Here is a 27,694-nt window from a genome sequence, read left to right on the forward strand (position 1 = left end):
CAGCTCAAAAAGTAATCAAATCGAAGAACGATGAACTAATACTGAAAATAAAACTAATCTAGTGTTTTTAGTCTAATAGAATGGTAAACGAACTAAGCGAACCCCAATTTGGTTGTAAACACCACTATATATACCCGTTGTCAGCCTTAGATTCGTATTTTGGTGAAGTCCCGAAGTCGCCCCTTCATAATTTTAGAATCGGAATGAAAGATCGGGGTCAAAACGTAATTTTGGACAACTCAGCAGATAGGCACGATGGAAGGCGCGTTGATTCCATCGTGCCTTGCAATTTCAGCACACTTTTTCCTAAGGCACGATGCGAGGCACGATGCTACCATCGTGCCTTCCATCTCGCCTCTCCTTCAATGCATGTATAAGACTGGAGGCACGATGCGAGGCACGTTGGTTCCATCGTGCCTTCCATCTTCCCTCAGCCAAACTCTCAGAAACAGCTCCGACACTAACTCGAAACGCCTATCCAACTCCGATCTTGCTTAGACTTCACCGTATTGCTCCAATTAGGTCCTAAACTCCGTGAAATCTACGTGGTAGTACCTGAAACGCTCAACAAAGAAATGAGACCCAATATGCATAAAAATGATCACTAAACACACGTAAATAACTCGTAAAACAACGGTAATATATGAGTAATTTTACTCCTATCAAACATCCTCACACTTAACCTTTGCTTGTCCTCAAGCAAGAAACGAATCATGCTATGGCCCAAATCAAATAGAATGTCAATAATCAACAAGAAATTAGCATTTTTCAAACCCCTATAGTGATGAATCAATTAAATCGTGCTTTTAAAACCGACTACACAAAGAGAATATAAACCAAGCCAACTTACTTAAAATTACGACATGAATCAATGCCACCAAGAATACTCACACAAGTTCACTCATACTTGAACCTAATACGCATTATTAAATCAAAGCATGCGAACTCACCAAAAGCAACGGTAACAAACGGTTTAGTCCTATGAGCAAAAACAACAATGCTTGAATCGTAAAATCACATGGCAAAATAACTCACAAGGTACACTCTAACACTCATGTGTTTAAGGGTTCAAAAATTAGCACTCAAAATTGAAACATTCTAATCCTACCATAAGCTTGCCTGCAATCCATCATTCCACTACTCAGTCGAGTCAATAACACAAATCAAAATGGACTTTATTCGGGTTGTAATGGGGTTTAGGATAGGGTATGGTACAAGGTAAAAGAAAGGGTAAACATGACTTAACAAACCAACATAGATCAAAGGAAACCAGAAAATTAATCACATCAGCTCTCTAAATATACAATCTCTCATTCTCTTCTTTTATTTCCTCGAATTCTCAATTTTTTTTTTTTCAATTCATTTTTTTATTCTTTTAAGCTCAAAATTCTGATTTTTTTTTTTTTTCTTATACATTTTTTCTTTTTCTAAGCTTTTTCTTTCTGTACTTTTCCTGAATTCGAAGAGGCACTAATAATCACAAAAATCAAGAGATCGTCAAACAAATAATCACGAGCTAGGATGTTACTACATCCTCACACTAGTTTCCTGCAATGTCCGTCAATTTGCCAAATCAATCAAGGTAGAAAGTGGAAAGATGAGAAAAGATAAAATGTGTGTAAAGTGTGTAGATAAACAAAAATAAAGCTAAGGCTCAACTTGGGTAAACTAAAGGTAAAAAGGTAGGCTGTTTAAGTGGTCTAAAGAAAAGGTGAATCCTAAATGCCATTTATCATCTTCGTTGTTTTAATGAAAGCGTATTTTTACCAACAAGTCTAATGCTTCGTTGGTTTCAAGAGGTATTTTAAACGCTGACCTCATTGGTTGCTTGGTTTGTAATATTAATGAATCCAGCATTCATATCGTTCTTCACTGCTCATTTGCCTGGAATTTTTGGTGCTGTTTATTGGGTAAATGTGGGGTTCTTTGGATTACTCCTTCTTCAAATGATCTCTTTTATAACTTCTGGATGTCGTTTTCGAATGCTTCATATAGAGAGTTGTGGAGGTTGATTTGGTTTTTTGGTATTTGGGAGCTTTGGAAAGCTAGGAACAACAGACTTTTCAACAATGTTTCTACCTCGTATGATGATTTGGCTTTTTCAAGTGTTTGCAAGGCGGTCCGTTATTATGTTTCCTTTCATCCTCAATTTCCATTTAGTGGAAATGATGTCTTTCGTTGTTTGGATTGTTTTTGTAGAACTTTTGATTGATCCGTTTTTGGATCTTTTGCCTCTCATTTCTTGTGAGAGTGCTTTATAAAATCATCATTTTATCAAAAAAAAAAATCTCGAATTGTTAGATATGTCATAATTTTACAGCTTAGTCTTTTTGGTCTATTATTTTTTCGACTTTTATCAAATATAGTTACAACTCATCTGATTTTGACATAGCACAATATTATTCGTCCATGTGAATAAAATTTATGCAACTTGGTATAAATAACATCAACTATGAATTAGGAATAAATATATCTGATAACACTTGAAAATATGATAAATCAAACTGACAATATATAATCATGATATATTTGATAAATAAATATAGACGTAAATGCACCAAAAATCACAAACTTTCTCGATTTTTAGTATTTAATATAATTTTTTAATTTTGTCATATTTAACATAAACATTACAATTTTTTTGCAATCAAGACCACGTGCATTACAATTTATTATGAATATCTCATTGAAACTGTCAATAATTAATATACTAGATTTGAATAATTAATTATTGACTAAACTGTCATTAATTATTGACAGAAATGACATTTTACATCCAAAACAGCGTCATTTCAATTTAAAACGGTGCCGTTTTATATCCAAGACAGTGTCCGTGTCTTTAATTGTAAAATTTTAAAAGTTCAAATATTTTTTTATCAAAATTAAAAAATTATATTAAATATCAAAAACACGCTAAAGTTGATATTTTTTAGTGTATTTAAGCCTAAAATATATCTGTGAGTAGATAATTTATTTTACCAATTTTTATCTTTTCTTTTACGTCGGTGACTAAACTTATTAGTGAGAATAGGGCCACTATTACTTGCATTTCCTGCACTAATGCCAAGTTGTCCATATAGGCTGTTAACACATTACTAATTAATTACATTACCAAATTCATATATGCGTATATAGAAAATTGAAACCTACATACCTAAAATAGAAAAACTGCATAATAGTTTTTTTTTTAATAATTAAAAAAAGGAGTGTTTGTGGAAAAAATCGAATTCACGAACGTTTCATTTGAATTATAACTCATTGGTAAAACTGCATAATAGTTTATTGAAAAAACAATATTTAACAAAAAAAAGTCTGAGTTACTATTTATTAAAATATATAACAATCAAAAATGTAATTCTCAAATTAAAATATCGCATCCTAGCTACTGCTTAATTTTTCCGCCTTCTAATAGTCGATAATTTAAGTGATAAGTACAAGAATTAAAAAAACTTAATTTTTTTATAATATATTATTTTTTAAATTTCTGCAAATCTTTGAAGGAAAAAAGTCAGATTTTTTTAAGTATATGTTCAAGCTATTCAATGAAATCATAGTCATCTCATATACATTCAAGATATAAATGTCTTGGAACCGAATTCAAATAATCTTATAGATATATAAATCATTAACACTTAGTTTTTTTTAATGACTCATTAACGTAAAATTATACAATATAATCATTGCGTCATTGTCATTCGTGCAACAAATTAATTATGCGTTTATCATGTGGAATTTTTAATAATTAGAAAAATATTAAAAAAATTCTGTCGTAAATGCTTATTGGCTTGTTATAAATACTGACATATGACAACTATTTTATGAGATAAACATTCTTCGTTAACACTAAGTTTCCAGTAATGTTTTATTAATTATAGGATTTTAATTATATAGTAATATTAAGAGCATGCAACAGATAAGGCTTCCGCTTATTTATAGCATATAAACAACTAAACAACACCTTATATAGCATATTCAGTAATTATTAAGTAAGCCTATCATCATTATAATTAACAAATGCATATGGTTGTTTTTAGCATTTTCATTATTATCTCACTTGTTAGCCTTGTAACCATTTTTGTTTCTATCTTAAATTTGTAATTTTTTTCAATTAATTTGTATATATGAAAAAATAAGATTCTTTTATCACAGAGCGCATCGATTTTACAATTTTAATTTATAGAGTCAAGTCTTCTACGATCACGATCAATATTTTATAGAATCAAGACCCTACGATCGCGATTACATTTTATAGAATTCAAGATTCTACGATCGCGATCGATCGATCGCTAAACTTATATTAACACCAATGATAATTTAATATAATTATATAAAGAAACAAATCTAATGTTGCAGATTAATTGTTCTTATGAGAAAAATAGGGTTTCATATAAAAAAAACTAGAAATTTTTAATATTTTGGTAGTGCAAGTGAGTTAAAGACAGTTAATGGATGAAAATATATCATCCTTCATGACACATTAAGACTACATTAGGAAAGAGGACAACCTAAGAATTCATGACTGTACAACACTTACATTTTTGTCGAATTTGCTTAATTTATTTTTTGATTCTAATTATAATTGAGTAGACACGTTTTGAATATAATTGTTCCCATTCGTAAAATTAACAGACCAAAGTGTCAAAATTATTCTTTTTTTTAGTGTCTAAATTATTCTTTTAAAAAGTATTATCTTCATGAAACTGTCAAAAATTATGAATATCTCATTGAAACTGTCAATAATTAATATACTAGATTTGAATATTAAAACATTTCTTAAGTTTATGGTGACAATGAGTTATAATTAATTTTGAAAGCATTAGAGTACTCCCAAACCCTAGGTTTAGTCATTCATGCAACACCTCTACTATAAATACATCTCAATACCACCCCAAGAAACTCAACAAAAATTTTATAATCTCTCATTTCTTCTGCTATTTTCAACTGATTACTAACGTTTTAGCAATGGCAGGTGAGCCTAGTCAACCCAAGAAAACAAAAGGCAGGCAAAAGATAGAGATGAAGAGGATCGAGAACGAAGACGACAGGCTCATCACTTTCTCAAAACGTAGGTCTGGAATCTACAAGAAAGCTAGCGAACTCGTCACTCTAACCGGGGCAGAAGTGGCGTTTCTCGTTTACTCTCCGGCCGGTAAGCCTTTCTCCTTTGCTCATCCATCTATGGAGGCCGTTGCTAATCGCTTTCTTGGCAAGGAACCGTCGGATGCAAACACAGCAACTCAATCTCTTATTGAAGCCCACAGGCTTATGCGTATCGACGAGCTGAACCAGCAGCATAACGAGCTGATTCGTCAGCTCGAGTTGGAGAAAGAGAAGGAGAAACATCTGAAAGTGAAGCACAGGGAGATCAAACCGGACGACGAGAAGAAGGCGTGGTGGGATACGCCTATCGAGGAGCTTAATGTTCAGGAGCTGCTTCAAATGGAGGCTGCTTGTATGGAAATCAAGACCAATTTGATCAATAAGCTTAAGGAGAGGACTAATAATGGAGCTTCTTCCTCTTCTGCTGCTGCTGTGGTTGGTGGTGGCGGTGCTGGTGCTGATCAGCCTCCGGCTGGTAATTATCAGTATCCGACGCCTATGTTCAATCCATTTGCGTCAGCTAATGATATTGATCAAGACAATGCACCCAGCGTGTTTCCTCCGGGATTCGACTATGGAAACGGGCAAATCTAGCTATCCAAAAATTATTATCTAGATCGCGTTTATATTAGACTATTCTCACATGAGTTAACGTTCAGTAGCTCTTGTTCGAGGAGTTTATATGGACTCGGTTTAGATAAGAAATATCTTTTAATTATGTGTTTTTAGGGTTTGAAATATTATGAAAGAACTATTCGTGTTATTTGTATTGTGTGTCTAGTCCGGGTTCTTCATGAATCCTTTCTAAGAAGAATTTCATGTTATGAAATTATCGAGTTCCCTCGTATGAGAGTGGTTCACCATGAACCGGATCTAGGCGATAGTCTTAAATTTATGTTGTGTCTTAATTTATCTATGTTCCTTTGTTTTTTTGTTGTGTAATTTGTTTTGGCTTAAATCAATTTATAAGTTCTTCTAGTCTATAAGTTCTGATCCGATTTCCATCTCAAGTATGGTGGTGAAAAGATAAAAATGATGATGATATTGGTTGTTTTTTACCACTGCAATTTTTTTTCTTCTATAAATGGTACCATAAATTAAATATCTTCGTTGTTATAATATCAATCAAATAAATAAAATTCACGCGCTAACAGAATACTTGATTAATATAGTATTAAATTTGAATATGTACACCGACCTAATTAACAATTGATATTTATTTATTTATTTTGACAGAAAAGATATATTTAAATTTGAATCTAAAAAGTTTGCTAGAAATATTTTTAAAATGCAATGATGAATTAAAAGAAACCTCAATGTGGTAATTACAAAAAAAAATCATGAGATGCATACACAAAATTTGCTACTTGCTAAAGTTTGCTTGAAATATTATTTACAACGTAATGATAAATTAAAAGAAACCTCAATGTGGTAATTAGATCAAAATCATGAGATGTTTAAATAAAAAAATTAACTTACTATATCAATAGTTTACAAAAATTAAAGTCATAGTATAAATATTACCAATATAATTTTTATATATAAAGGTCACGAAACTATAATGCAATTAATTAATGGTTAAAAAACAAGAAACATATTTAATATTTATATGATAAAAATTCAAAGATATTTTAATAATTTTATGTTTAACTAATATAATTTTTTCAATTTTTGTGAGATAAAAAAATAGCAATTTTTTTTAATTTTTACGAAACTATGGAGTAATTTTTTTTCTTTTACTTAACTTGTTCTTTTAATTTTAATGGAAATTTAACTTCAAAATTAATTATATATAGAGTTTTCTTTTTTGGTTAATTATTCTTTCTGTTTTTTCTTATATATTAATTTTCTTTCAAAATATATTTTACTTATTCACACTTTACCTCGATAGTTAGATATGTCATAGCGTTGGAGATTTGTCAGTTTGGTGGCATTATTTTTTTAACTTTTGTCAGATATAGTTATAACTCATTGGCTGTTGAGTTAGTCCAATATCATTCGCCTATGTGAATAAAATTTATCCAACTTAGTATAAATAACATCAACTATAAACTAAGAATAAATATATTTGGTAACACTTAAAAATATGATAAAGCAAACTGACAATATTATGACCATCATATATTTGATAAATATAATATATTCGTGAGTAGATAATTTATTTTACCAATTTTTATCTTTTCTTTTACGTTGGTGACTAAACTTATTAGTGAGAATAGGGCCACTATTACTTGCATTTCCTGGCATTAATGCTAAGTTGTGCATAATGGCTGTTAACACATTACTAATTAATTAGATTACCAAATTCATATATGCGTATATAGAAAATTGAAACCTACATACCTAAAATAGAAAAACTGCATAATAATTTATTGGAAATACAATATTTAACAAGAAAAAAGTATGAGTTACTATTTATTAAAATATATAACAAATTAAAAATGTAATTTTCAAATTGAAATATCGCATCCTACCGCTTAATTTTCCTCCTCTAATAGTCGATAATTAAGTGATAATTACAAAAATTTAAAACACTTAACTTTTTTTATATTGTATTAATATTTTTAAATCTCTGCAAATCTTTGAAGGCAAAAAGTTAGATTTTTTTTAAGTATATGTTCAAGCTATTCAATGATATCATAGCTATCTCATTATACATTCAACATATAAACGTCTTGGAAAAGAGTTCAATTAAACTTTGTAGATAAATCATTAACACTTAGTTTTTTTTATAAATCATTGACGGAAAATTATGCAATGCAATAGTCGCGTCATGTTATTCGTATAATAAATCGATTGTGCGTTAGCCATGTGATAATTTTTAATGATTAAAAAAAATAAGTAGTAATAATAAAATTTCCTAACGTAAATACACATTGACTTGTTATAATATGACATGACACAATTATTTTTTATGGTTGTAAATATGACATGACATAATTATTTTATGCAATAAACATTCTTCACTAATCCTTAGTTTTCCAATAAATTTTTTACTGTTAATTATAGGATTTTAATTATACAGTATTATTAAGAGCATGCAGTAGATAAGGCTTCCGCTTATTTATAGCATATGACAACTAAACTCAGTAATTATTAAATAAGCCTATCATCATCATAATTAACAAATGCATATGGTTGTTTTTAGCATTTTCATTATTACCTCACTTGTTAGCCTTGAACCCATTTTTGTTTCTATCTGAATTTTGTAATTTTTTTTCAATTAATTTGTTTATGTGAAAGCATGGAGCAAATTGGTTTTACAATTTTATTTTATAGAATCAAGTTTTCTACAACCACGATCAATGATTTATAGAATCAAAACTCTACGATCGCGAATAATATTTTATAAAATCAAGACTCTATGATCGCGATCGATATTGCTAATCTTATATTAACACTAATGATAATTTAACATAATTATATAAAGAAACAAATCTAATGTTGCAGATTAATTGTTCTTATGGGAAAAACAGAGTTTCATACTATAAAAACTAGATTTTTTTTATATAAGGTCATATTGGTAGTTATACTTGGTAGTGCAAGTGAGTTAAAGACATTAGGAAACATGACAACCTAATATAAGAACATTACTTCATGACTGTACAACACTTATATTTTTGTCGAATTTGCTTAATTTTTATTTCTAATTATAATTTAAGTTTGAGTAGTAGACACATTATGAATATAATTATTTTAATTCATAAAATTAACGGACCAAAGTGTTTAAATTATTCATTAGAAATTATATCTTATTGAGACTATCAAAAACTATGGACATCTTATTAAAACTGTAAAAAATTATTATACTAGATTTGAATATTAAAACATTTCTTAATTTTATGGTGATAATGAGTAATAATTCGTTTTCAAAGTGATAGAATACTCTTAAACCTAGGTTTAGTCATTCATGCAACACCTTCTCTTATATTATAAATACATCTCAATGCCACTCCAAAAGAATTCAACAAAAAATTTATAATCTCTCATTTCTTCTACTTATTTTCCAGCTGATTACTAACGTTTTAGCAATGGCAGGTGAGCCTAGTCAACCCAAGAAAACAAAAGGCAGACAAAAGATAGAGATGAAGAGGATCGAGAACGAAGACACGACAGGCTCATCACTTTCTCAAAACGTAGGTCTGGAATTTACAAGAAAGCTAGCGAACTCGTCACTCTAACCGGGGCAGAAGTGGCGTTTCTCGTTTACTTTCCGGCCGGTAAGCCTTTCTCCTTTGCTCATCCATCTATGGAGGCCGTTGCTAATCGCTTTCTTGGCAAGGAACCGTCGGATGCAAACACAGCAACTCAATCTCTTATTGAAGCCCACAGGCTTATGCGTATCGACGAGCTGAACCAGCAGCATAACGAGCTGATTCGTCAGCTCGAGGTGGAGAAAGAGAAGGAGAAACATCTGAAAGTGAAGCATAGGGAGATCAAACGGGACGACGAGAAGAAGGCGTGGTGGGATACGCCTATCGAGGAGCTTAACGTTCAGGAGCTGCTTCAAATGGAGGCTGCTTGTATGGAAATCAAGACTAATTTGATCAATAAGCTTAAGGAGAGGACTAATAATGGAGCTTCTTCCTCTTCTGCTGCTGCTGTGGTTGGTGGTGGCGGTGCTGGTGCTGATCAGCCTCCGGCTGGTAATTATCAGTATCCGACGCCTATGTTCAATCCATTTGCGTCAGCTAATGATATTGATCAAGACAATGCACCCAGCGTGTTTCCTCCGGGATTCGACTATGGAAACGGGCAAATCTTGTTATCCGAAAATTATTATCTAGATCGCGTTTATACTAGACTATTAGCTCTTGTTGGAGGAGTTTATATGGACTCGGTTTATATAAGAAATATCTTTTAATTATGTGTTTTTAGGGTTTGAAAAATTATGGACGAACTATTCGTGTTATTTGTATTGTGTGTCTAGTTCGGGTTCTTCATGACTCCTTTCTAAGAAGAACTTCATGTTCTAAAATTGTCGAGTTCACTCATATGAGACGAGTTCACTCATATGAGACGAGTTCACTCATATGAGAGTGGTTCACCATAAAGCGGATCTAGAAGATAATTTTAAATTTATGTGGTGTCATAATTTGTCAATGTTCCTAGATCTTTTGTTGTTGTGCAATCTGTTTCGGCTTAAATCAATTTAAAAGTTCTTCTAGTCTATAGGTTTTGATCCGATTTCCATCTCAAATATGGTGGTGAGAAAACAAAAATGATGATGATATTGGTTTCTTTTTACCATTGCAATTTTTTTCTATAAATGGTACCATAAATTAAACTTACTATATCAATAGTTTATAAAAATTAAAGCCATAATATAAATATTGCCAATATAATTTTTATATATAAAGCTCATGAAACTATAATACCATTAATTAATGATTAAAAATCAAGAAACACATTTAATATTTATATGATAAAAATTTAGAGATATTTTAATACTTTTATGTTTAACTAACATAACACTTTTTATCTTTGTGCCTAAAAAAATAGCCATTTTTTTAATTCTTACGAAACAATGGAGTAATTTTTTTCTTTTACTTAATTTGTTCTTTAATTTTAATGGAAATTTAACTTCAAGATTAATTTTTTTTGGATAAATGATGCTTTATTAGGATTTTTGATATATTAGTGTCTCATAAACACAAATATTCCGGATTTGTTCCTCCCAGGCACAAAATTCTTAATTTGTGCCTGGGTCCACGCAGCCTGCTATCTGAGATAGCGGGCTGGTGCTAATTACGGTGATTAATAATCACCGTAATTAGCACCAGCCCGCTATCTCATATGGCGGGCTGGTGCCTGATCCCAAATCATTGGGGATCGGCCCAATGACTGTGGAGAGAGTAATTGACTCTCTCCCCAATCATTTGAGACAGATAATGATTGGGCAATAATTGCCTAATTAGTTTGTTTTTTTTTTTCAAAAAAAAAAACTCTTATTTAACCAATAAATTATAATTTAGGTTAACTATTTTCGGGTTATTTTCAGACACTTCCGAGCGTTATTTTGTAAAACAGATTTAAAGAAATATTGTAGTTGACCTTTCAAACTTTATAAATGTCATTTGTAATTATTGTTTTGACCAATCTAAATAAGAGTTTTAATTGATCAAAAAAGGTAGAAAAAAACCTGATTTGAATGTAAAAATTTAAGAAGTTGAGTTTGACGTTAATTTTGAAGATCTTACAAATGTCGAATAAAGTTCGAGTGAAAATGAAAGTCGTAGATGGTGGTGCGGACTATATTAATATCCAAATTTTTTTAAGTTAGATCTATTTTAATTAAGTGATTTTAATAGTTAAAGTTGCCTAATAATGTAGTTTTAGATTAACTGATTATAGGTAAAATTTTACTAATTCACGCTTTTAGTAAAAAACACGATATTGCTATGCTATACTTTTTAAAAATAGAATAACAAATTTAGGGTTTATGATTTTGATTGTTATTAAGTGTTTTTACTGTTTTTAAGCATTTAAAAGCCTTTTTAAACATTTTTGTCGTTATGAATTTTTTAAATATCAGATAATAATAAATCACTAAGGTTTTGTAAATAATTATAAAAAAAGTCATACAAAGCAATTAAAATAAATCAAATAATCAAAAATATGTGTACAACAATAAAAAAAGCTGTAAAATACAACTAAATGTTTGTTCTATCTGGGGTCCGTAAGAGTGTCCTCAAGTTTCGACCCTTGTTCTGACGCCGACTCATCTGGCTATGAGTCAATGGCCGATAAGGTCTGAGATCTGGGCCGGAGCTGTGGTCGCTACCACTTGGACTGACCACATCGTCATCCTCGTCATCAGGAATCTGTGAGGAGGGGTTCTCTAACCCCAGGGAAAATGAAGGAGGCGTCATGTTAGCAACATCACCAAGTGGAGGTGTGGGAGCCTGCAAATTGCTCACCCACTCATCAGTTAGCGAAAAATGCATTTGCGATGGGCACTGAGTCGGGCGGGGAGAGGAGGAAGGCGGCTGTGGAATGTACCCCTGAAGAAGCTGGCTAAAACTACCTACTCCAGGCGTTTGCGGATAGGACAAGTTGTCTTCAAATAGTCTTCCGTACTGTTGGGCTGGAGGTGTCTGTGTCGGGGGTGGTGGCTGAAAGGGGGTAAAAGCGGAACCACGGTAATTGGAGAAGTCCTGCGGTACTGAATAAGACGAAGATAGTGGCGCCTCGGGCTGTGAAGAGGTGCTGCCATAGTGCTGTGTATACCCAGTATACCGCCGAATGAAGTCCTCGGTATTCCCCTGATAATCGACCTGAAAAAAAAAAACAGATTATGTAATTACGGTTATTGATGTTACAACTCAAAAAATGTAAATTCAAATTCTAACATACCGGTGTGGCCAGAGGGTCCGGCGTGGCCAGCGGAGTCATGTAAACGGTCTCCCCAAAACATGGGTCAACATAAGGCACAGAAGAAGGCGGCACTGAGAAAGAGGAAGTCGGTGGGCCCTGTGGCTGCGAAGATGTGCTGCCGTGGTGATGCGTATACCCGGTATACCGCCGAATGAACTCCTCGGTATTCCCCTGATAATCGACCTGCAAAAAGAAAACAAATAATGCAATTAGGGTTACTGATGTTAGAAGAAATAAAAATGTAAATTGAAATTCAACCGTACCCGTGTGACTAGAGGGTCCTGCTGCGTGGCTAGCGGAGTCGTGCAAGCGGTCTGCCCAAACGATGGGTCGACATAAGGCATGGAAGCAGGCGGTACTGAAAAAGAGGAAGCTCGTGGCCCCTGGGGCTGCGAAGAGGTGCTCCCGTACTCACGCGCAGACCCGTAATAACACCGGATAAAGTCCTCTGTGTCCCCGTGAAAGACGACCTGAACGAAGAAAAAGCCAGTTGGTCACTGTAATTAATGGATGTAAATTATTAAATTGTACATTGAAATTGAAACCTACCGGTGGGGGGAAGGGTCTGTCGGCCGACCCTCCTCGCCGGAGAAAGACTGAGGGACCGATGCTACTCTCCACCGGTCCTCTTCTAATCTCGACCCTCCGGGTCAGGCTAAAGTCCAGGCTGACGTCAAAAATCGGAAAATAAAGGTATAGAGCGACAGGATTGTAGCTTGAAATTGCAAGTTTTGATTTATTCGGTCATGGCGGCCAAAGGCTGGAGGAAGAAGATAAAAACAAGAATAAGAAAATATCCCTTTTAGGTTTAGTTTAAAATGACCAAATTGCCCCCTCTTTTAATAACCGAAGACCCAAAATTTTGGCCCTTCTTTATTAAAATAGAGAAATAGCTGTTTGGCCCTTCTTTTTACCAAAATACAGAAATGGTTGTTTGGCAAATGTTAATTTTATTTACATAATAGTCCACAAACAACTAATTTTTATAAATTAAACTATTATTTTTTTGAAACAATTAAACTACTAATTTTTTGAATTAAATTTATTGTCTCCCTATCAGTTAATCTTCATTGTCTATCAATTTTTTTAGTTCAACTCTCTTAATTTTCTAACCTAATTTCCTTAAATTTTCACTTAATTTTCAATGTTTTTAATCTAAAAACCTTTAATATTTTAATAAAAATTACTAATTCTAATAGTACTCCACATCCATTTTTAAGTAATTGTTTTCGTTCTTTCTACATTTTATTTATATTAATTGGTTTAATTTGTATTTTTGTGTACTAATTATAATTTTGTGTTATTTAAATTGATTTATTCATAGAAAATGAAAAAATCTATTATACAAAAATAATACAGTTGACTCGTGTTGAACGCATTTAATATTGAAGGTTATCATAATATTTACTATTGTTTTTTTTTTTGAAAACACTATTGTTATTTATTAATAAATTTTTATGCAAATGATATCTAAATATGTGTTATTTATGTCTTCTAGAAATCTTACTTCGAGTACCCTTTCATCTTCCAATACAGTTTTAATTTTTCATGTAGGGGACCACCCTATAAGTGATAGTAGGCGGTTTTTCTTGTAGGGGTGATTAAAACCGCCCCTACAAGTGTAACTTACGTACCTCCCATTCTATTTATCATCATTTTATTTTTTAAATAGTCAAAAGTAAAAATTTCGACCCTTCTGAGGTTGAGTCCTGGTTCCGCCCCTGGGGACCACTATACGATTCGCCCATTAATGAACGAGTCCAATCATTTGAACTACCTTGCCGGTATTTGTTACGATGCAATTGATGATAATTACAAGGTGGTAGTAGTTTTTGTTTCGATGAATAGGGATAAATCAATCGCAATTTATAACCATACTGAGAGATGGTGGGAGAGAAAACACGCGTCCTGCTTTTCCGTATGACTTCTATTTAAATCAAGTTGCAGTAACCCCCGCAAACGGGATACCGTATTGGGTGGTAAGGAGGTCAGATTATGGCCGCCGAGATGGTGCAGAAGTGATTTTGAGTTTTGATATGGTAAACAATGAATTCAAGGAGATGCCATCACCCAGTACTATCCCAAAATATCATTCCAATAACATGGTATTTGTGTCTGCTGTCAAAGGGGTTCTTTGCGTAAGCTTACGGCAACCAGCAACAGATTGTGTTCCTGAAAGGTTAAGCATATGGATGATGAAAGAAAATGGGGTGAAACCAATTTGGACTCAATTGCTTATTTATTTCCCTTTGAAGCCCCTTGGTAGAATTGACCACTTGATGCCACTAGGGTTGGCCAAAGAAGAGTACGAGGTCATCTTGAATTTAGATAGAAAGGCGATAGCCATTTATAATAGCTCTACGAAACAATATGAAATTGTTTTGCTGTCTGGTAGTAGATTTGGGAGCAGAGTTGTTGAATATGTTGAGACTCTTGTATCCCCTAATAACATCGGATATGGCTCCTCTCCAGTCCTAAATTCCCTCCGTTGCCCTCAAGTATACTTACACTTAGATGACATATAAGCAAAATGATAAAAACATCTAGAATTTGATGCTCTTTTTTTGTATGTTTTTACTGTTTTTATTTTCAAATGACAATGCCAATTACAAAACTTTAGATTGTTTGATGAAGATGTGGAATTCTGAGCACCGAATTCTTTTACTAGTGAAATTAACGAAAACCCCATTATTTGGAGGAGCTCTCCATACAGTGACTTCACAGAAAACCAAATCTATAGAGAGCTATTGTGTTTTCCTACCAACTATGCAAAACTCGATAATCCATCAAGAACAGCTGTTAAATTAGCTTCATGCAATCGAGGAACGACAGAGAAAAGAAGCAATAGCCAGAAGCTTTACCTTGCACAATTCTTCGTTTAATTTGCTTTTTGTACTAATGGTCCGAAGTCTTTTGGTGGCCATACCTAGAAACAGATCGGCAGAGATGAAAAAAAATCAGAAAACACTATAGAATGTTTTTCAAAATGATCAATAGATACTGACCTGTCATTTACTAATAGAGTATGTATGTTGGATGCCCATAATTTCTGACCCTCCTTAATAAGATGCTACTTTATCCTGTGATGGCTGTCCACCGTTCTATTGTTTTCCCGAATCAGTCGGTCTTTCACCTAAGTTTTAGTGTCTCATTTAGCACATTATTGTTTTACTAATTGCTACGCATTTGTGATTCAATTTTTAGTTTGAGTTACATGGTGTGCAAGAATGGTCTTTTTATGCTGACAGCAAGTAGTTTCTACCTCAGAAGTTGATTGAAAATCTGCTTCTGGAGTTGGTCACAGAACAGCCTGCCTAATTAAGCATAAAGAATTTCCTAAAACCTATCTTGATAAGTCGAATGGTATCAGGCAATATATCTCCCTCACGCACAATAAAACGGAAATATAATGACATTTTATATCTCCTAGTTGCTACTTCAACTAGAAAAATTATTCATGAAATCTAACATAATTCTGTTTCAGAATCCTATGTAGCACGGGGTAAGCATCATATTTATCAACATTTTTCATTTTTCTCATACCATTCACATATAAAAGCAAGAAACCATGTTGATTAAACATTGAACTATTCACATCAAGAGCAACAAGGGTTATCCGTTATTTTCAAATGCTTCACATTCTAAGTCAACAAGCTTTCTTCACTATTTCTAGAAAGCAACTGAGTTTCACTATCATAACGGTAAAACTTACTACTATTTAGCTCAAATGGAGATTTTATGCTTACCCTCAAAAATACTTTTGCTTGTAGAAGGCCATAAGGAACAGCACCAAACTTTCTTGAGTCATGAGAATCATACACATTATCTCCCTCTATCCAAATATGCCCCATAGGTACCTTCCGAAAATTGAACCAAAAAAACAAATTTATAATCATCAATCAACAAATTCAAAACCCAAAAGCCATAAACTTTTGAAACCAACTTATCAAACATAATCATAACCTCTACCAAATTATCCAACACAAACCAAATGCAATATCAACAATCTAAACAACTAGGTAACACAGACACTTCATTCGGTCAACATGTCCCGTTTAGAAAACATTTCAGACACTTGATGTTTCCGACACGAAACTTCAATAAAAAAAACCCAAATGCCACGTTTTTCCGTGTCTGTGTCAGTGTCCGTGCTACCTAGCGTAACAACCCGATCGAAAAACGAAAGTAATGAACAACCCATTGAATAAAACAGCAATTACCCTAACAGTATTACTTCTATCACTGTTCCTGGGATCAACAACATAAGTAATTGAATCACCCCCAACGCCCATTACACGCTTGGTGACAATTCTTCTAGGGTTAACAGGAGAACGAACAAGAACAATATCACCGGGGCCCACTTTCCCAATCCGATGGGAGATTTTCTCGGCCAGAATTAAGTCTCCGGTGAGATTAAGAGTAGGAAGCATGCTGGGACCGTATGTCTGCAAAATGTCAAAAAAATTAGCAGAAATGAAATGAGAGTGTAATGCAAATTTGAAATTTGTTGAACTTACGAGAGCAGCTGTGCAGACATAGGTGTTGGTGACATGGAGAAAGCAGAGGAATTTGGCTACTAATATGGATTGACTCAGTGCTTCTTTGGCAAAGCTTTTCCATGGTGATATATTTCTCAGGCTCATTTTGCCGGTTTTTAAAAACGGTTGATTTTTCAATCCCGGCCTCTTTGTATACAGATTTTTAAGAGCAAAGGGTTAGCTCAGTCCCTCAACTTATGACTCGGTAATAAATAATTCAATTTCAGTCATTTGATCTTAATACAATATTTTAGATCGATTAAGGATAAAATTGTATAATATGAACAAGTTTAGGGATTAGAATAACCCAATTTTATTCCTAGAGATCCGAAAATAGAAAGGATTATCCTTAATTGACCCAAAAATCAAAACTATTGTTAATCGATTAAAATAGTTGGAAGCGAGTTGTTAGATTTTGAGTCACAAGTTGAGGACCGGATTGACCCTTTATTCAATTTTCTGAAACTACCTAAGGAAAGATTTGGAGGGTAAGCATATAGTCTACGTTTGAGCTTAATTTTGTAGTACATTTTATCATCCTGGTCTAGGTAGCACGGACACAAATACGGACACAAGTAAACAGGACACTTGGACACGGCGAAACATTATTATTTTAAGGTTTCCTATGTAAAAAATGAAGTTTCGTATCCGAAATGTTTCCGAAACGGGACACGTCGATTGAATGAAGTGTTCGTGCTATCTAGATTCCGGTAGTGAATTTCAGTTGCTTTCTGGAAATAATAAGAATACTAATTGATTGTGAATGTGAAGCATTTGAAAATAAGACTTGGTTGCTCTAAATGTGAATAGTTTAATCTTTAATCAACAAAGTTTCTTGCTTCTAAATGTGAATGATTTGAGATAAATGAAATATGTTGATTAATATCAATGGTTATGAGTATGACCTGTTTTTCATATGAATCTCAAACAGCATTATGTTAGACATAATTTCATCAATTACTTTTCTAGTTAAATTAGCAACTAGGAGATATAAAATGTCATTATATCTGTACCATTGACTAATAAACAGTTGCTACCCGAAAAACACGGGGAATCTGTTCGTTCCGTGATATTGGGATTAGAGGAATGGGCACCTCGCCCATCGTTTCGTGGATTCTTATCTTATTGCAGCCGGAATTCAATTGTGGAAGCAATAGGATGAGGGATACAATTTCTGGCAAGGTCAATTAGATATGATCAGCATTCGGATTATACGGATAATGCTAGGTTACCTTAACATAGGATATATGACTAGAGAAGACTTATATGGTAAAACTATATTGTATCCTGATGCATTTATTTTAAAATTATATCTCCATTGAAGCATTAATATGATAGGTATTGACGAAACCTAGAAAGATTGGTATGTAAAGCTTTGTAGCTGGGCGGAAACAAGGCGGCTTTGAATCCTCAAAACGAGTTTGTAAGTTAGTTGAAGGCCTAAGAAATAGCCAGTTCCTAGTGTGATTTCCCATAGCAATCCGTTTGCCGTCATCTTCTGGAATCAGCAGCGTCTTTCGTTAGCAATTTTTGTGGTAGAAACTGCTTGTTGTCAACATTAAAAGACCATCTTGGCACACCATGTACTTCAAGCTAAAAATCGAATCACAAATGTGTAGCAATTAGTAAAAAAAAATGTGCTGACTTCATTCAAAACAGGGCATTCTGCATACATATTCTATTTGTAAATGACAGATGCATATCTGTTGATCATTTTGCACAAAACCCGGTTTGACAAACTTTAAATTCTGTTTTCTGATCTGTTTTTATCTCTGGTGATCTGTTTCCAGGTATGGATTGCGGACCATTAGTACAAAGAGAAAATTAAACGAAGAACTTCGTAAGGTAGACTCCGAGCTTCTGGCTATCACTTCTTTTATATGTTGGTACGCACAAGGCTGATTTAACTGCTGTTCTCGATGGATTATCGAGTTTTGCATAGTCTGTAGGAAAATACAGTAGCTCTATTCGCTTGTAACGGATTTGATGTATAGCATTTCGAAAAAAAATTATGAAGATAACAATTAAACAAAAGAAAAAAGAGCATTAATTGTTAGATGTTATTAGGAGATACAAGACTCTCAACATATTCAACAACTCTGCAGCCATTTCTACTACCAGACATTAAAACAATTTCATATTGTTTCTTACAACTATTATAAATGGCTACAGCTTTTTTATCTAAATTCATAATGATCTCATGCTCTTCTTTTCCAAACCCCAGTGGCATCAAGTGTTCAATTACTCAATTTAGTCCAAGATTCCTCCACCCCATATTCTTTCATCATCCATATGTTTAATCTGTCCGGAAAACAATCTTCCGGACGTAAGCTTACGCAAAGAAACCCGTCGATAGCCGACACAAACACCAAGTTATTGTAATTATCTTTCGGGAAATTTCTCGGCGACGGTACCTCCTTGAACTCATTCTTTACCATATCAAAACTCAAAATAACTGCTTCTCTGTCTTCGCCATCGTCATCCACCCTCCGTACCACCCAATGTAGTATCCCGTTCACGGGGCTTACGGCGGCTTGATTAAAATAGAAGTTGTAAGGAAAGTAGGATTTTTCTCTTCTCTCCCAGCATTTCTTCTTATTGTTATAAATTGCAAATGATATCTCCCTTGCTATAGAAACAACAACTACCACAACTCTATAATCATCATTAGTCTCATCACAACAAATACCGGCAAGGTAATACAAAGGATCGAACTCATACCCGAGTTGGCGGATCGTTTTGTATTCCCTAATAGTCGGATTCCACAGTATAAATCTTTTCAAATAACTCCCCAAAGATACAAGTAACATTCCATTGCAAGAACCAAATACTTCGACAACAGTTTCGGAAACCTGTTTTCGATCAACTTCTCCGAAAACCTTTCGAAGCTCTATCGTTACGAGATTATTATAATAATCTCGAGCGTTCACGATACGAAGAGAGACAGACGGGCACGGTGTATGCATATTCCCTAGTTGAATGACTCTATATTTGTGATCACGGACATGACTGAGCTGTGCTTGAGCGAACTCATGGCTAGAAATCAAAGAAAACCAGAAGGTATTGACTGTTTTGAATCGTACGAGAGATTTTATGTCTAGTTTAAGCAATATGTCTTGTAATATTTCTTTAGGAATGTGAACAAATTTTGCATCTAGCCCGCCTTTTTTATCTCCATTAGCCATTCTTGATTTGCAACAGATTTCACATTGCTACCAACCATATCAGATCTGTGTAGGGTTTTTTTTTGTTGGTAAGCTCAAATATGTTTACTACTATAATAAATAGGCAAGAGGGTGTAAAGACTCTTTATTTTTCAGACACAAAATCCAAGAAAGTACTTGAAATCTCAATTAATATGCAGTGGAGTCATTCAGATCCTATTGACTCCATCAGTGTTGGATTTGATTTTTTATTTTTGGCTAAATTGACCAAAAATATCGTAACTTAATCTGAACTAGGGTGTGCAAAAATTGAATCAGATCCTCAAACTGAACCGAACTGAAATTCTAACAATGGTTCGATTATTTGACTAATATGATTTGTTTTTATATAGAAGTTTGATTTTTTGGTTTTAATACGGTTTGGGCATTTTGAATACTAAAATAATCAAAAAAAATGAACCAAAATATTAATGTAAATACATTTATTTATTATTTATGCTTTAGTACTAGATTAAACCTAAAAAAGTTTAAAAAAAATATTTTATAGATTGAATATACTAATAAATATATAATCTGATTGTTAAGTATAATTTGAATATTTTAAGTATTACTGAATCTAGAGTTAATGCTAGTCAGTTTATTAAAGTGTGGGATATTATTAAGAAGTTGTCTGACTGGGAGATTATCCAGAATTACTCTTGCTCTAGCATGGGGAGAATTTGGATTTTGTATAAGAAAGATAAAGTTACATTAGATCCTATAATGATCTATAAGCAGTGAATTATAAGTTGATGTGTGGTACTAATTCTATGTTCTGTTCTTTCATCTATGGGTTTTATTTGCCGAATGAAAGAGTGGATTTATGGGATGGTTTAATACAGTTCAATCATAATGTGAAATGTAGTTAAATTGTTTTGGGGAGTTTTAATGTTGTGATGAGTAATCAGGACAAAAGTGGGGGTATTGATATGGATGAAACTGCTGCTTCTGAGTTTAAAAACTGCATAAATGATTCTAATCTTCTAGAGTTAAAGTTCACTGGTATGGAGTTTATTTGGTCTAATAACCAGTCTGGTCATGACAAAATTTGGAGGAAATTAGACTGGTGTTTTGTGAATGAGTATTGGATGGATGATTGGATAGATTCTTACAGTGATAAGAAGTCCCCTGGAATCTCTAACCATTCCCCGATCATAGTTTATTTGAATGCAAAGGTTAGGATTAGAAAATCTCCTTTCAAATTCTTTAACTTTTGGTGTGAGCATGAAAAGTTTAAAGAAGGTTTGGGTTAATAAAGTTAGAGGCTGTTTTATGTTTAAGCTTTATCAGTAGAGTTGAGAAGGATAAACAAGACTTTTTACAATATCTCTTAGAAGATTGAGAGAATAAAAGAAGACTTAGACATTCTGCAAATGAATTTGATTAAGGATCCTTTCAACCTTCCTTTACAAGATGAAGAGAGAGTCAACAATTCCCATTTATGCAAGTTACTTAAGTGGGAGGGGAGTATCAAGAGGCAAAAATTCAGAATGTTATGAATAAATTTGGGGATCAAAACTTAAAAAAAATTCATAAACATATTAAGCAGAGACAAGCCAAAAATAAAATTATTATGACAAGCACTACTATTCTGCTCTGGTTCGTCCGCAATTCATGAATATCGCGGATTGCACAGGAGATGTGGCTCTATATTACCTATTCTTCAATTGCAGTCTTACGTGTTTTCTAGTGCCTCACTTAATTTCCTCTATTTTTTTATTTATAGCCAAACCTTCATTAATTTTGTCAATCATAGACTAAATTTGGTAATTGTATTTCAATTGAAAAGAAACATTGGACTTGATTATGATTAAAAAAAAACTTTTTGGTAATCTTTTTAGATGAGCCTAATTTGGTATGAAGAAATATACTAACCAAATGTAGTACAAATTGATAAAATTAAATTTTTTGACCATAAATAAAAGAAAATTTGAGTGATTAGGCCAGCTTTTGTAAAACAACATTGCAAATTTAAAATGAATAAAAGTCAACTCGCCTTCTAAACTTGTGACATGAAGTCATCTAGCCCAATTTATATTTCTTAAAGCAACTAACCCCAAAACTCTTCATTTTTGGGTCAAATAATCTCATACTTTATATTTTTATTTCAAAAAATAAATTTAGGTTAGCTATATCGCAACAATTAAGGAAGTATTTAATTACTTTTTTGCATCCCTCACCTCCGATTTATAGTTTACGCGTTCTAAAAATACAATTATGGGGTTATTCGACTCAAAAATGAAGAGTTTTTGGATTAGTTGGTCAAAAAAGTATAAATTGGGTTAAATGATCCCGTGTCACAAATTTAGAGGATGCATTCACCCTTTTTTCAATTTAAAATTGAGCCACATATACAAAACTTTTTTAAGTAAAGAATAAATTGAAAATTAATAAATGAAACGCTATAACAAATAAATAAATAAATACCAGTCTATCTATTTCTACGGCTTAACATGTTCAATCATTTTTAAGTTCTACAGTTTTTTTCGGTTCAAGATGGTTAAGTATTTTATAAAATTTTCATAGAAGAACCAGATCGAACTGAGCTTCGGTTTTGATCAATCCGGTTGAATCAGACAATCCACATTAAGACCCAAAAGGGTAATTTGCCTTTACTTTTTGCAGTGTATAATACAAGATCAAGGTTCTTGTATTAGTACATTACAACAAATTTCTTTGTCACGACATTGACTTAGAAAATGAAAAAACATAAGCACTAATACTATAAAATCCCAAAACATGATGGAGATTTAATAGATAGTGCATGCTAAGAACAGTCTGCTTCACCAGAAGTATGCTCCAATGAGGTTCTGTCTAGGCGCACAAAGCATATGACAGAGTGCGCCATTGACAGTTGACACCACTATATGTTTGCGGAAATGCCAATGGAGGATTAAGAAAAAAGATTCACCATGCCCATGCATGCATGACACAGATTTTCATGTCCCTAAATTTCCATCAAATTAAATACTCCCTCCATTCTCTATTACTTGACGTTTTAGGTATGTGCATATAGATTAAGGAATGTAATTAATGTGCATACAAAACACAATACTACCCTTATAGTAATCCCTTCTAGCATTTATTAGCTCTGTAGTTTTCCAAAAGTAAATAAGGGCAAAATAGAAATAAAGGTAAGTAAAATGCATCGGTAGATGGAAACGACATGTAAAGTGGAATAATTTTTTTTACCTAAAACGTCAAGTAATAGAGAATGGAGGGAGTAACATTTTTTTAGAAGAAAAGTTAACTAAAGTGGCAGCATTTGAAATGTCTTTACTTTATGCACATATCCACTAATCCTTCCCAAAACAGTGCTCATCTATAGAATATATGCTGTTAAGATGAGAACAAAACAGTGACAGATATTTGAGGAAGTCATGCTCACTTAAAGTCGGAGTTTTAAGAACCGAACAGCTGACCGGTTCATCCAATTCTACCGTAAACCGAAATTCAGTCCGATTCAATTCCTTCGTAAGATTCAGAAATATAGTTCAAAACTCTTTGAATCAGGGGAACTGTAAAATTATTAATCATTAAACTGTAAAAACCGTCCACTTCTTTATTTACCGGTCAGTATGTAATCTCATTTATTAATTTTTCAATCTGTTTACTACTTCAAAGTTTATGCGTGTATAGTACTATATACTAAAAAATCTCCACTAGTTAAACCAGTAAAACCATAATCAATAACCATACCGGTCCACTAACCAGTTCGAATTTAAAAACACTACTTAAAGTGATGGAATACCCACTTAAGTAGCACAAAAAAAATCACCTTGCATCCAACAAGTATATTTTTAAAAAAGAAAAGGGATGCTGGTGATACTAGCATGGTGCTCCACTGACACCACTACCAATAGGTACTGCAAAAAAGGTGGCAAAGCACCATAAATGCATGATCAACATCTTCATGTCTCTTAATTTCCAGCACATGAGGAATAAATAAGCAGCATAATGGAGGATAAGGTAAAAGCAAAAGCATGTTTAAACTTTAAAAGCATTAAAAACAAAAACAGCAAAAGGAAGGGAAAACAGCAAAAGAAAGGGAAAACAGCAGATTTTTCCGTAATAAATTCTGACACTCAATTAAGCAATTTAAAGACTACAACTGGATCCAGCACCAAAATGAGGACCATCAATTATTAGCAAATCCTAAAGACAGAATCAACAAGCAGATAATATAAAGCATTGCTTAAAGCAAATGACATAAGAACAGTTAAATTCCATCTTAAATTACAATACAACAACAGCATCTAAAGTAATGCTAATAAGTTCAACAGAATTACCTGCCACCAGAAGAGAGGTTTACATATTACGCGTCGAGATCCATAACGCTTTTCTTTGATAGGAAACTTCTCCTTAAACAGAGGTTAAGGAAAAACTTTAATCATCAAAGTGAGTGACTGACTACTATCTTTATTTTGCCGTGACCAGATGTCTACCGAGCGCACAGGTCCGGGTGTAATTATTCTACTAGTAATGAGTACTAAGACAACCATCCAAGAGAGAGAACTAAATTACTTAATGATTACCTCTATCTCAGAAATAGAGTTCAATACAAGATTCAAGTTCGAGTTCAGTTCTCGAGATTCCCTACTCCAAGCTTTTGCACTTCAACTTTGAGAGACTTGAGATACCTAACAGCTTCATCAAGAACAGTGACAGTATTCATTTGATCACTACTGCCAGGTACAATTCCTCTCAGTGCCTTCACCATCTTCTTCATTTTCTGCCGTTTTCTTTCACTGTTACAACTGCTACCGCTCCCAGAAGAACTCTGAACAGAAGATGATCCATTTTTCCTGGGTTTAGAACCATATGTGGAGCAAGAATCAGGGGAGCTGCTCCCATAATTTCCGTAAGTTCGTGCTGTGCTGACCTCTTCCTCATCATATCCATCCTCTTCATCCTCTTCTAAGCTCAATAATGCATCAATGTCATCTGAATTCTCTTTCAGAGAAGAAGATACCTCCTTTTCAATGTCATTGGCCATTTTTCTCTTGAAATTCTCTTGGACATAACTTGCATGCATACCCAAGCCAGGACTACTGAACTTGTGGGCAACTGTGGGATGGAACATAATTTGACTTCGGTGATCAGTCTGATCGAAAATAATGAAGTTCTTCGGGCAAACCTCAGAAGGTTGAAATTCAATGCCATGAACAGACATCAAATGCTTTGAAGATAGAGGCGGAGCTGGAGCAAAAGAAGATGCTATCGGAACATGCATATGATCGTTACCACTTTGATTACCAAAGTGGGGCACTGATTTTCTGCGAGGGAATTGCTGGTCACTCTGCATCATAAGGCTGCCTTCAATCCAGCCACGACAGCTTGTTCCTCAACCGCAGTAGCTCTTGTTCTTCTTCCTTCTCAGGTTTCGATTCAGAATCAAAACTTTGAAGAGAATTTTCTTTTGGATTCGGTTGGCAATTAGTTGGAAATCAGTTGGCTTTCGAAGAAGGTTCCTAAACTGACAAAATAAAAAACTTTCTAGAGTATCAATGTATTGCCATCGTGCATAAAGAGCTGTCTAATCTAAATGAACTACAACCGGATTCTAACAGTTTATCAACGCTATTGCCTTCTTTTATATGAAAACAACCAGAGGGCAGTCTTCCCAAAGTTAATCCCAGAAACTTTGAAATGCTAGACTACGTAACGGGCTTAAGCAATTGGCGGAAATACTCGGCCTGTAATAGCAGATGGAAATGAACACATGTCAGTAATAAAAATCAAAAAAAATTAATTCATGAATGAGAAGCTAAGGTTAAGAAGCACATGTGAAAACAAAGAGAGAACTGTGTGGATAAAAAAATTATTTCTCACATACAGCCTGAAAAAATGCAGCAGGCAAAGGTGATATTCATTTGAACTCCCCTCACTTTTAAGTAACTGTATCCATAAAGAATTACATAATGCTCATGTTTGTTTGAAGTGAATAATATGTTTCTGAATTCCAAAAAATTTAACCATGAATTTTTTTAGCATTTATTAACTACCAACCAACCACATCCAGGGGAAAACAGATTGACATTAAACAAATAGCTTATAACAGTATACATCACAATCATTGACAAAATAAGGTAAACAGCAAGCCAGCAAAAAGCAGAAATAGGTATGCCTTTAAACACATTTCACGTAGTTAACACCCAACTCTTTCTTACCATCAGCACAAGAAGAAACAAGACATAATGCACATAAGCATATGACACACAAGTATAGTAGCATAATAATTCTGACATAATGTGCTAAATATTTTCCCCTACAACTTCTATATTATCACCTTAAATGGCTCTCAATCATTATAATTATGCTCACGACTTTAGAATCAGCAAAACATGATTAATAACTTGAAATGAACCAAAACATTGAAAAGGATTGCGGAAAAAAACAAAGAAATCACTAACAAAAAAAAGGTTGGATGGCTTAAAAACTTTCAAGGCAGACCATCACCAGTTCCATTCAGTGTCATACACTTGATGCCATAAAACTCATATAATTCAGGCAGAAAAATAAACGAAAAAATGTGCAACAGAATTCCATAAACTGAGAGACGCGGTTACCTGACAAACTTGCATCGCTTGGTAATATGCAGTAATCCTAATGCTCATTTTAATCTTCCCAACTCCAATGTTCATTCTCACTCCTTAACCCGCCTTTAAACTGAAACGACGCTGAATACAAGAGTTCCTTCAAAAGTAAACGGAATTGCCTGCAACAATAATTATAAATTACTCGTATGATCAATAAAAAGAAAACCAACAATCCATACACCTTTCACAACTCCATTTTCTAAGCCAAATCAATTCAAAGTGACAAACAGAAACATTAGCATATCTTCATTTCCATTGAAATATAATTGCACATCTATATGAGTAGATCAACCTACCACAGCAATCTAAATTACAGAATAACGCGATAGAAGACACCCAATCGAACACAGTTCCGGCTGTAATTCACAAATGAAAAAGCCCACGGCATGTTGCTGTCCTTTTATATCTCCAAATGTGTTCAGAAAATAAACTTCAGTTACACTGCAAATTTCCAGCAAGATAAATTCAGTCAGATTAATCAACATCAACAACCATTGATTGCATCTCTTAAATTGCAAGCATATAATAAAATACCAAACAAAAACAAAACCCTAACTCAATTCACTATCAAAATCAGCATTAAAAATAAAAACACACACAGATCTATCTCAACAATAAAAAAATAAAAAAAAATTAAACTGGCTAATTAAAAAAATGACAGAAACTTAATTAGAATTAAAAAGAACAACCTGATAATAAAATTTCTTCGTGATTATCTGATGAATTAACACTCCTGAAGATCTGATAATAGAAATTTTCGCTAGATTTTCGCTGAAGATCTGTGGAGTTAGAGAGAGAGAGAGCGTAATAAATTGTGAGTGGTGCTGTGTGAGAGTGTTGAATTTTATTTTGAGGGAGTGATTTGTATTTTAATTAA

At 33.4% G+C, this 27,694-nt stretch overlaps 4 protein-coding genes and 1 pseudogene across 6 annotated transcripts; 1 reads left to right on the plus strand and 4 right to left on the minus strand.

The window, feature by feature from the left end:
• The first annotated feature begins 4,886 nt into the window (after positions 1–4,886).
• On the plus strand, positions 4,887–10,193 carry LOC126682058 (uncharacterized; annotated as a pseudogene).
• A 1,489-nt stretch (positions 10,194–11,682) lies between these two features.
• On the minus strand, positions 11,683–13,257 carry LOC126683388 (uncharacterized). 2 transcript variants are annotated; one of them, XM_050379262.2, is made up of 4 exons: positions 13,027–13,257; positions 12,741–12,947; positions 12,457–12,660; positions 11,683–12,365 (listed from the first exon to the last, which is right to left on the minus strand). In XM_050379262.2, exons 2-4 carry the CDS (start codon positions 12,819–12,821, stop codon positions 11,754–11,756), a joined length of 897 nt encoding a protein of 298 aa, XP_050235219.1. In that variant the 5' UTR covers positions 12,822–12,947; positions 13,027–13,257; the 3' UTR covers positions 11,683–11,753. The 2 variants fall into 2 exon arrangements, with proteins under 2 accessions (XP_050235219.1, XP_050235218.1); XM_050379261.2 differs by having other exon boundaries at positions 11,683–12,377.
• A 1,862-nt stretch (positions 13,258–15,119) lies between these two features.
• On the minus strand, positions 15,120–17,179 carry LOC126683389 (mitochondrial inner membrane protease subunit 1-like). 2 transcript variants are annotated; one of them, XR_007641710.2, is made up of 5 exons: positions 16,995–17,179; positions 16,698–16,922; positions 16,224–16,334; positions 15,483–15,610; positions 15,120–15,403 (listed from the first exon to the last, which is right to left on the minus strand). XR_007641710.2 is itself a non-coding variant. In XM_050379263.2 (4 exons), the coding sequence occupies exons 1-4, from the start codon at positions 17,118–17,120 to the stop codon at positions 15,356–15,358; spliced, it is 510 nt and encodes a 169-aa protein (XP_050235220.1). In that variant the 5' UTR covers positions 17,121–17,172; the 3' UTR covers positions 15,120–15,355. The 2 variants fall into 2 exon arrangements, 1 of the variants encoding a protein (XP_050235220.1); XM_050379263.2 differs by lacking the exon at positions 15,483–15,610 and having other exon boundaries at positions 16,995–17,172.
• Positions 17,180–19,252: 2,073 nt separating this feature from the next.
• Positions 19,253–20,200, minus strand: LOC126682059 (F-box/kelch-repeat protein At3g23880-like). The gene has a single exon (XM_050377614.1). It carries the CDS (start codon positions 20,198–20,200, stop codon positions 19,253–19,255), a length of 948 nt encoding a protein of 315 aa, XP_050233571.1.
• A 4,197-nt stretch (positions 20,201–24,397) lies between these two features.
• LOC126680919 (transcription factor bHLH144) lies at positions 24,398–27,694 on the minus strand. Its single transcript, XM_050376211.2, has 4 exons — positions 27,507–27,694; positions 27,114–27,258; positions 26,788–26,936; positions 24,398–25,914 (listed from the first exon to the last, which is right to left on the minus strand). The coding sequence occupies exon 4, from the start codon at positions 25,524–25,526 to the stop codon at positions 24,798–24,800; it is 729 nt and encodes a 242-aa protein (XP_050232168.1). The 5' UTR covers positions 25,527–25,914; positions 26,788–26,936; positions 27,114–27,258; positions 27,507–27,694; the 3' UTR covers positions 24,398–24,797.

The sequence above is a fragment of the Mercurialis annua genome, linkage group LG5 (assembly GCF_937616625.2).
Source record: "Mercurialis annua linkage group LG5, ddMerAnnu1.2, whole genome shotgun sequence".
Lineage (NCBI taxonomy): Eukaryota > Viridiplantae > Streptophyta > Magnoliopsida > Malpighiales > Euphorbiaceae > Mercurialis > Mercurialis annua.

Coding starts and splice junctions, on each gene's coding strand:
- LOC126682059 (XM_050377614.1), bottom strand. CDS start 20,200: ATGGCTAATGGAGATAAAAAAGGCGGGCTAGATGCAAAATTTGTTCAC.
- LOC126680919 (XM_050376211.2), bottom strand. CDS start 25,526: ATGATGCAGAGTGACCAGCAATTCCCTCGCAGAAAATCAGTGCCCCAC.
- LOC126683389 (XM_050379263.2), bottom strand. CDS start 17,120: ATGAGCCTGAGAAATATATCACCATGGAAAAGCTTTGCCAAAGAAGCA. Junction 16,923..16,994: donor ATGTCTGCACAGCTGCTCTC/GTAAGTTCAACA, acceptor GACATTTTGCAG/ACATACGGTCCCAGCATGCT. Junction 15,404..16,223: donor AAGCAAAAGTATTTTTGAGG/GTAAGCATAAAA, acceptor ATCTGTTTCTAG/GTATGGCCACCAAAAGACTT.
- LOC126683388 (XM_050379261.2), bottom strand. CDS start 12,821: ATGCCTTATGTCGACCCATCGTTTGGGCAGACCGCTTGCACGACTCCG. Junction 12,661..12,740: donor AGGACCCTCTAGTCACACGG/GTACGGTTGAAT, acceptor TTCTTTTTGCAG/GTCGATTATCAGGGGAATAC. Junction 12,378..12,456: donor CGGACCCTCTGGCCACACCG/GTATGTTAGAAT, acceptor TTTTTTTTTCAG/GTCGATTATCAGGGGAATAC.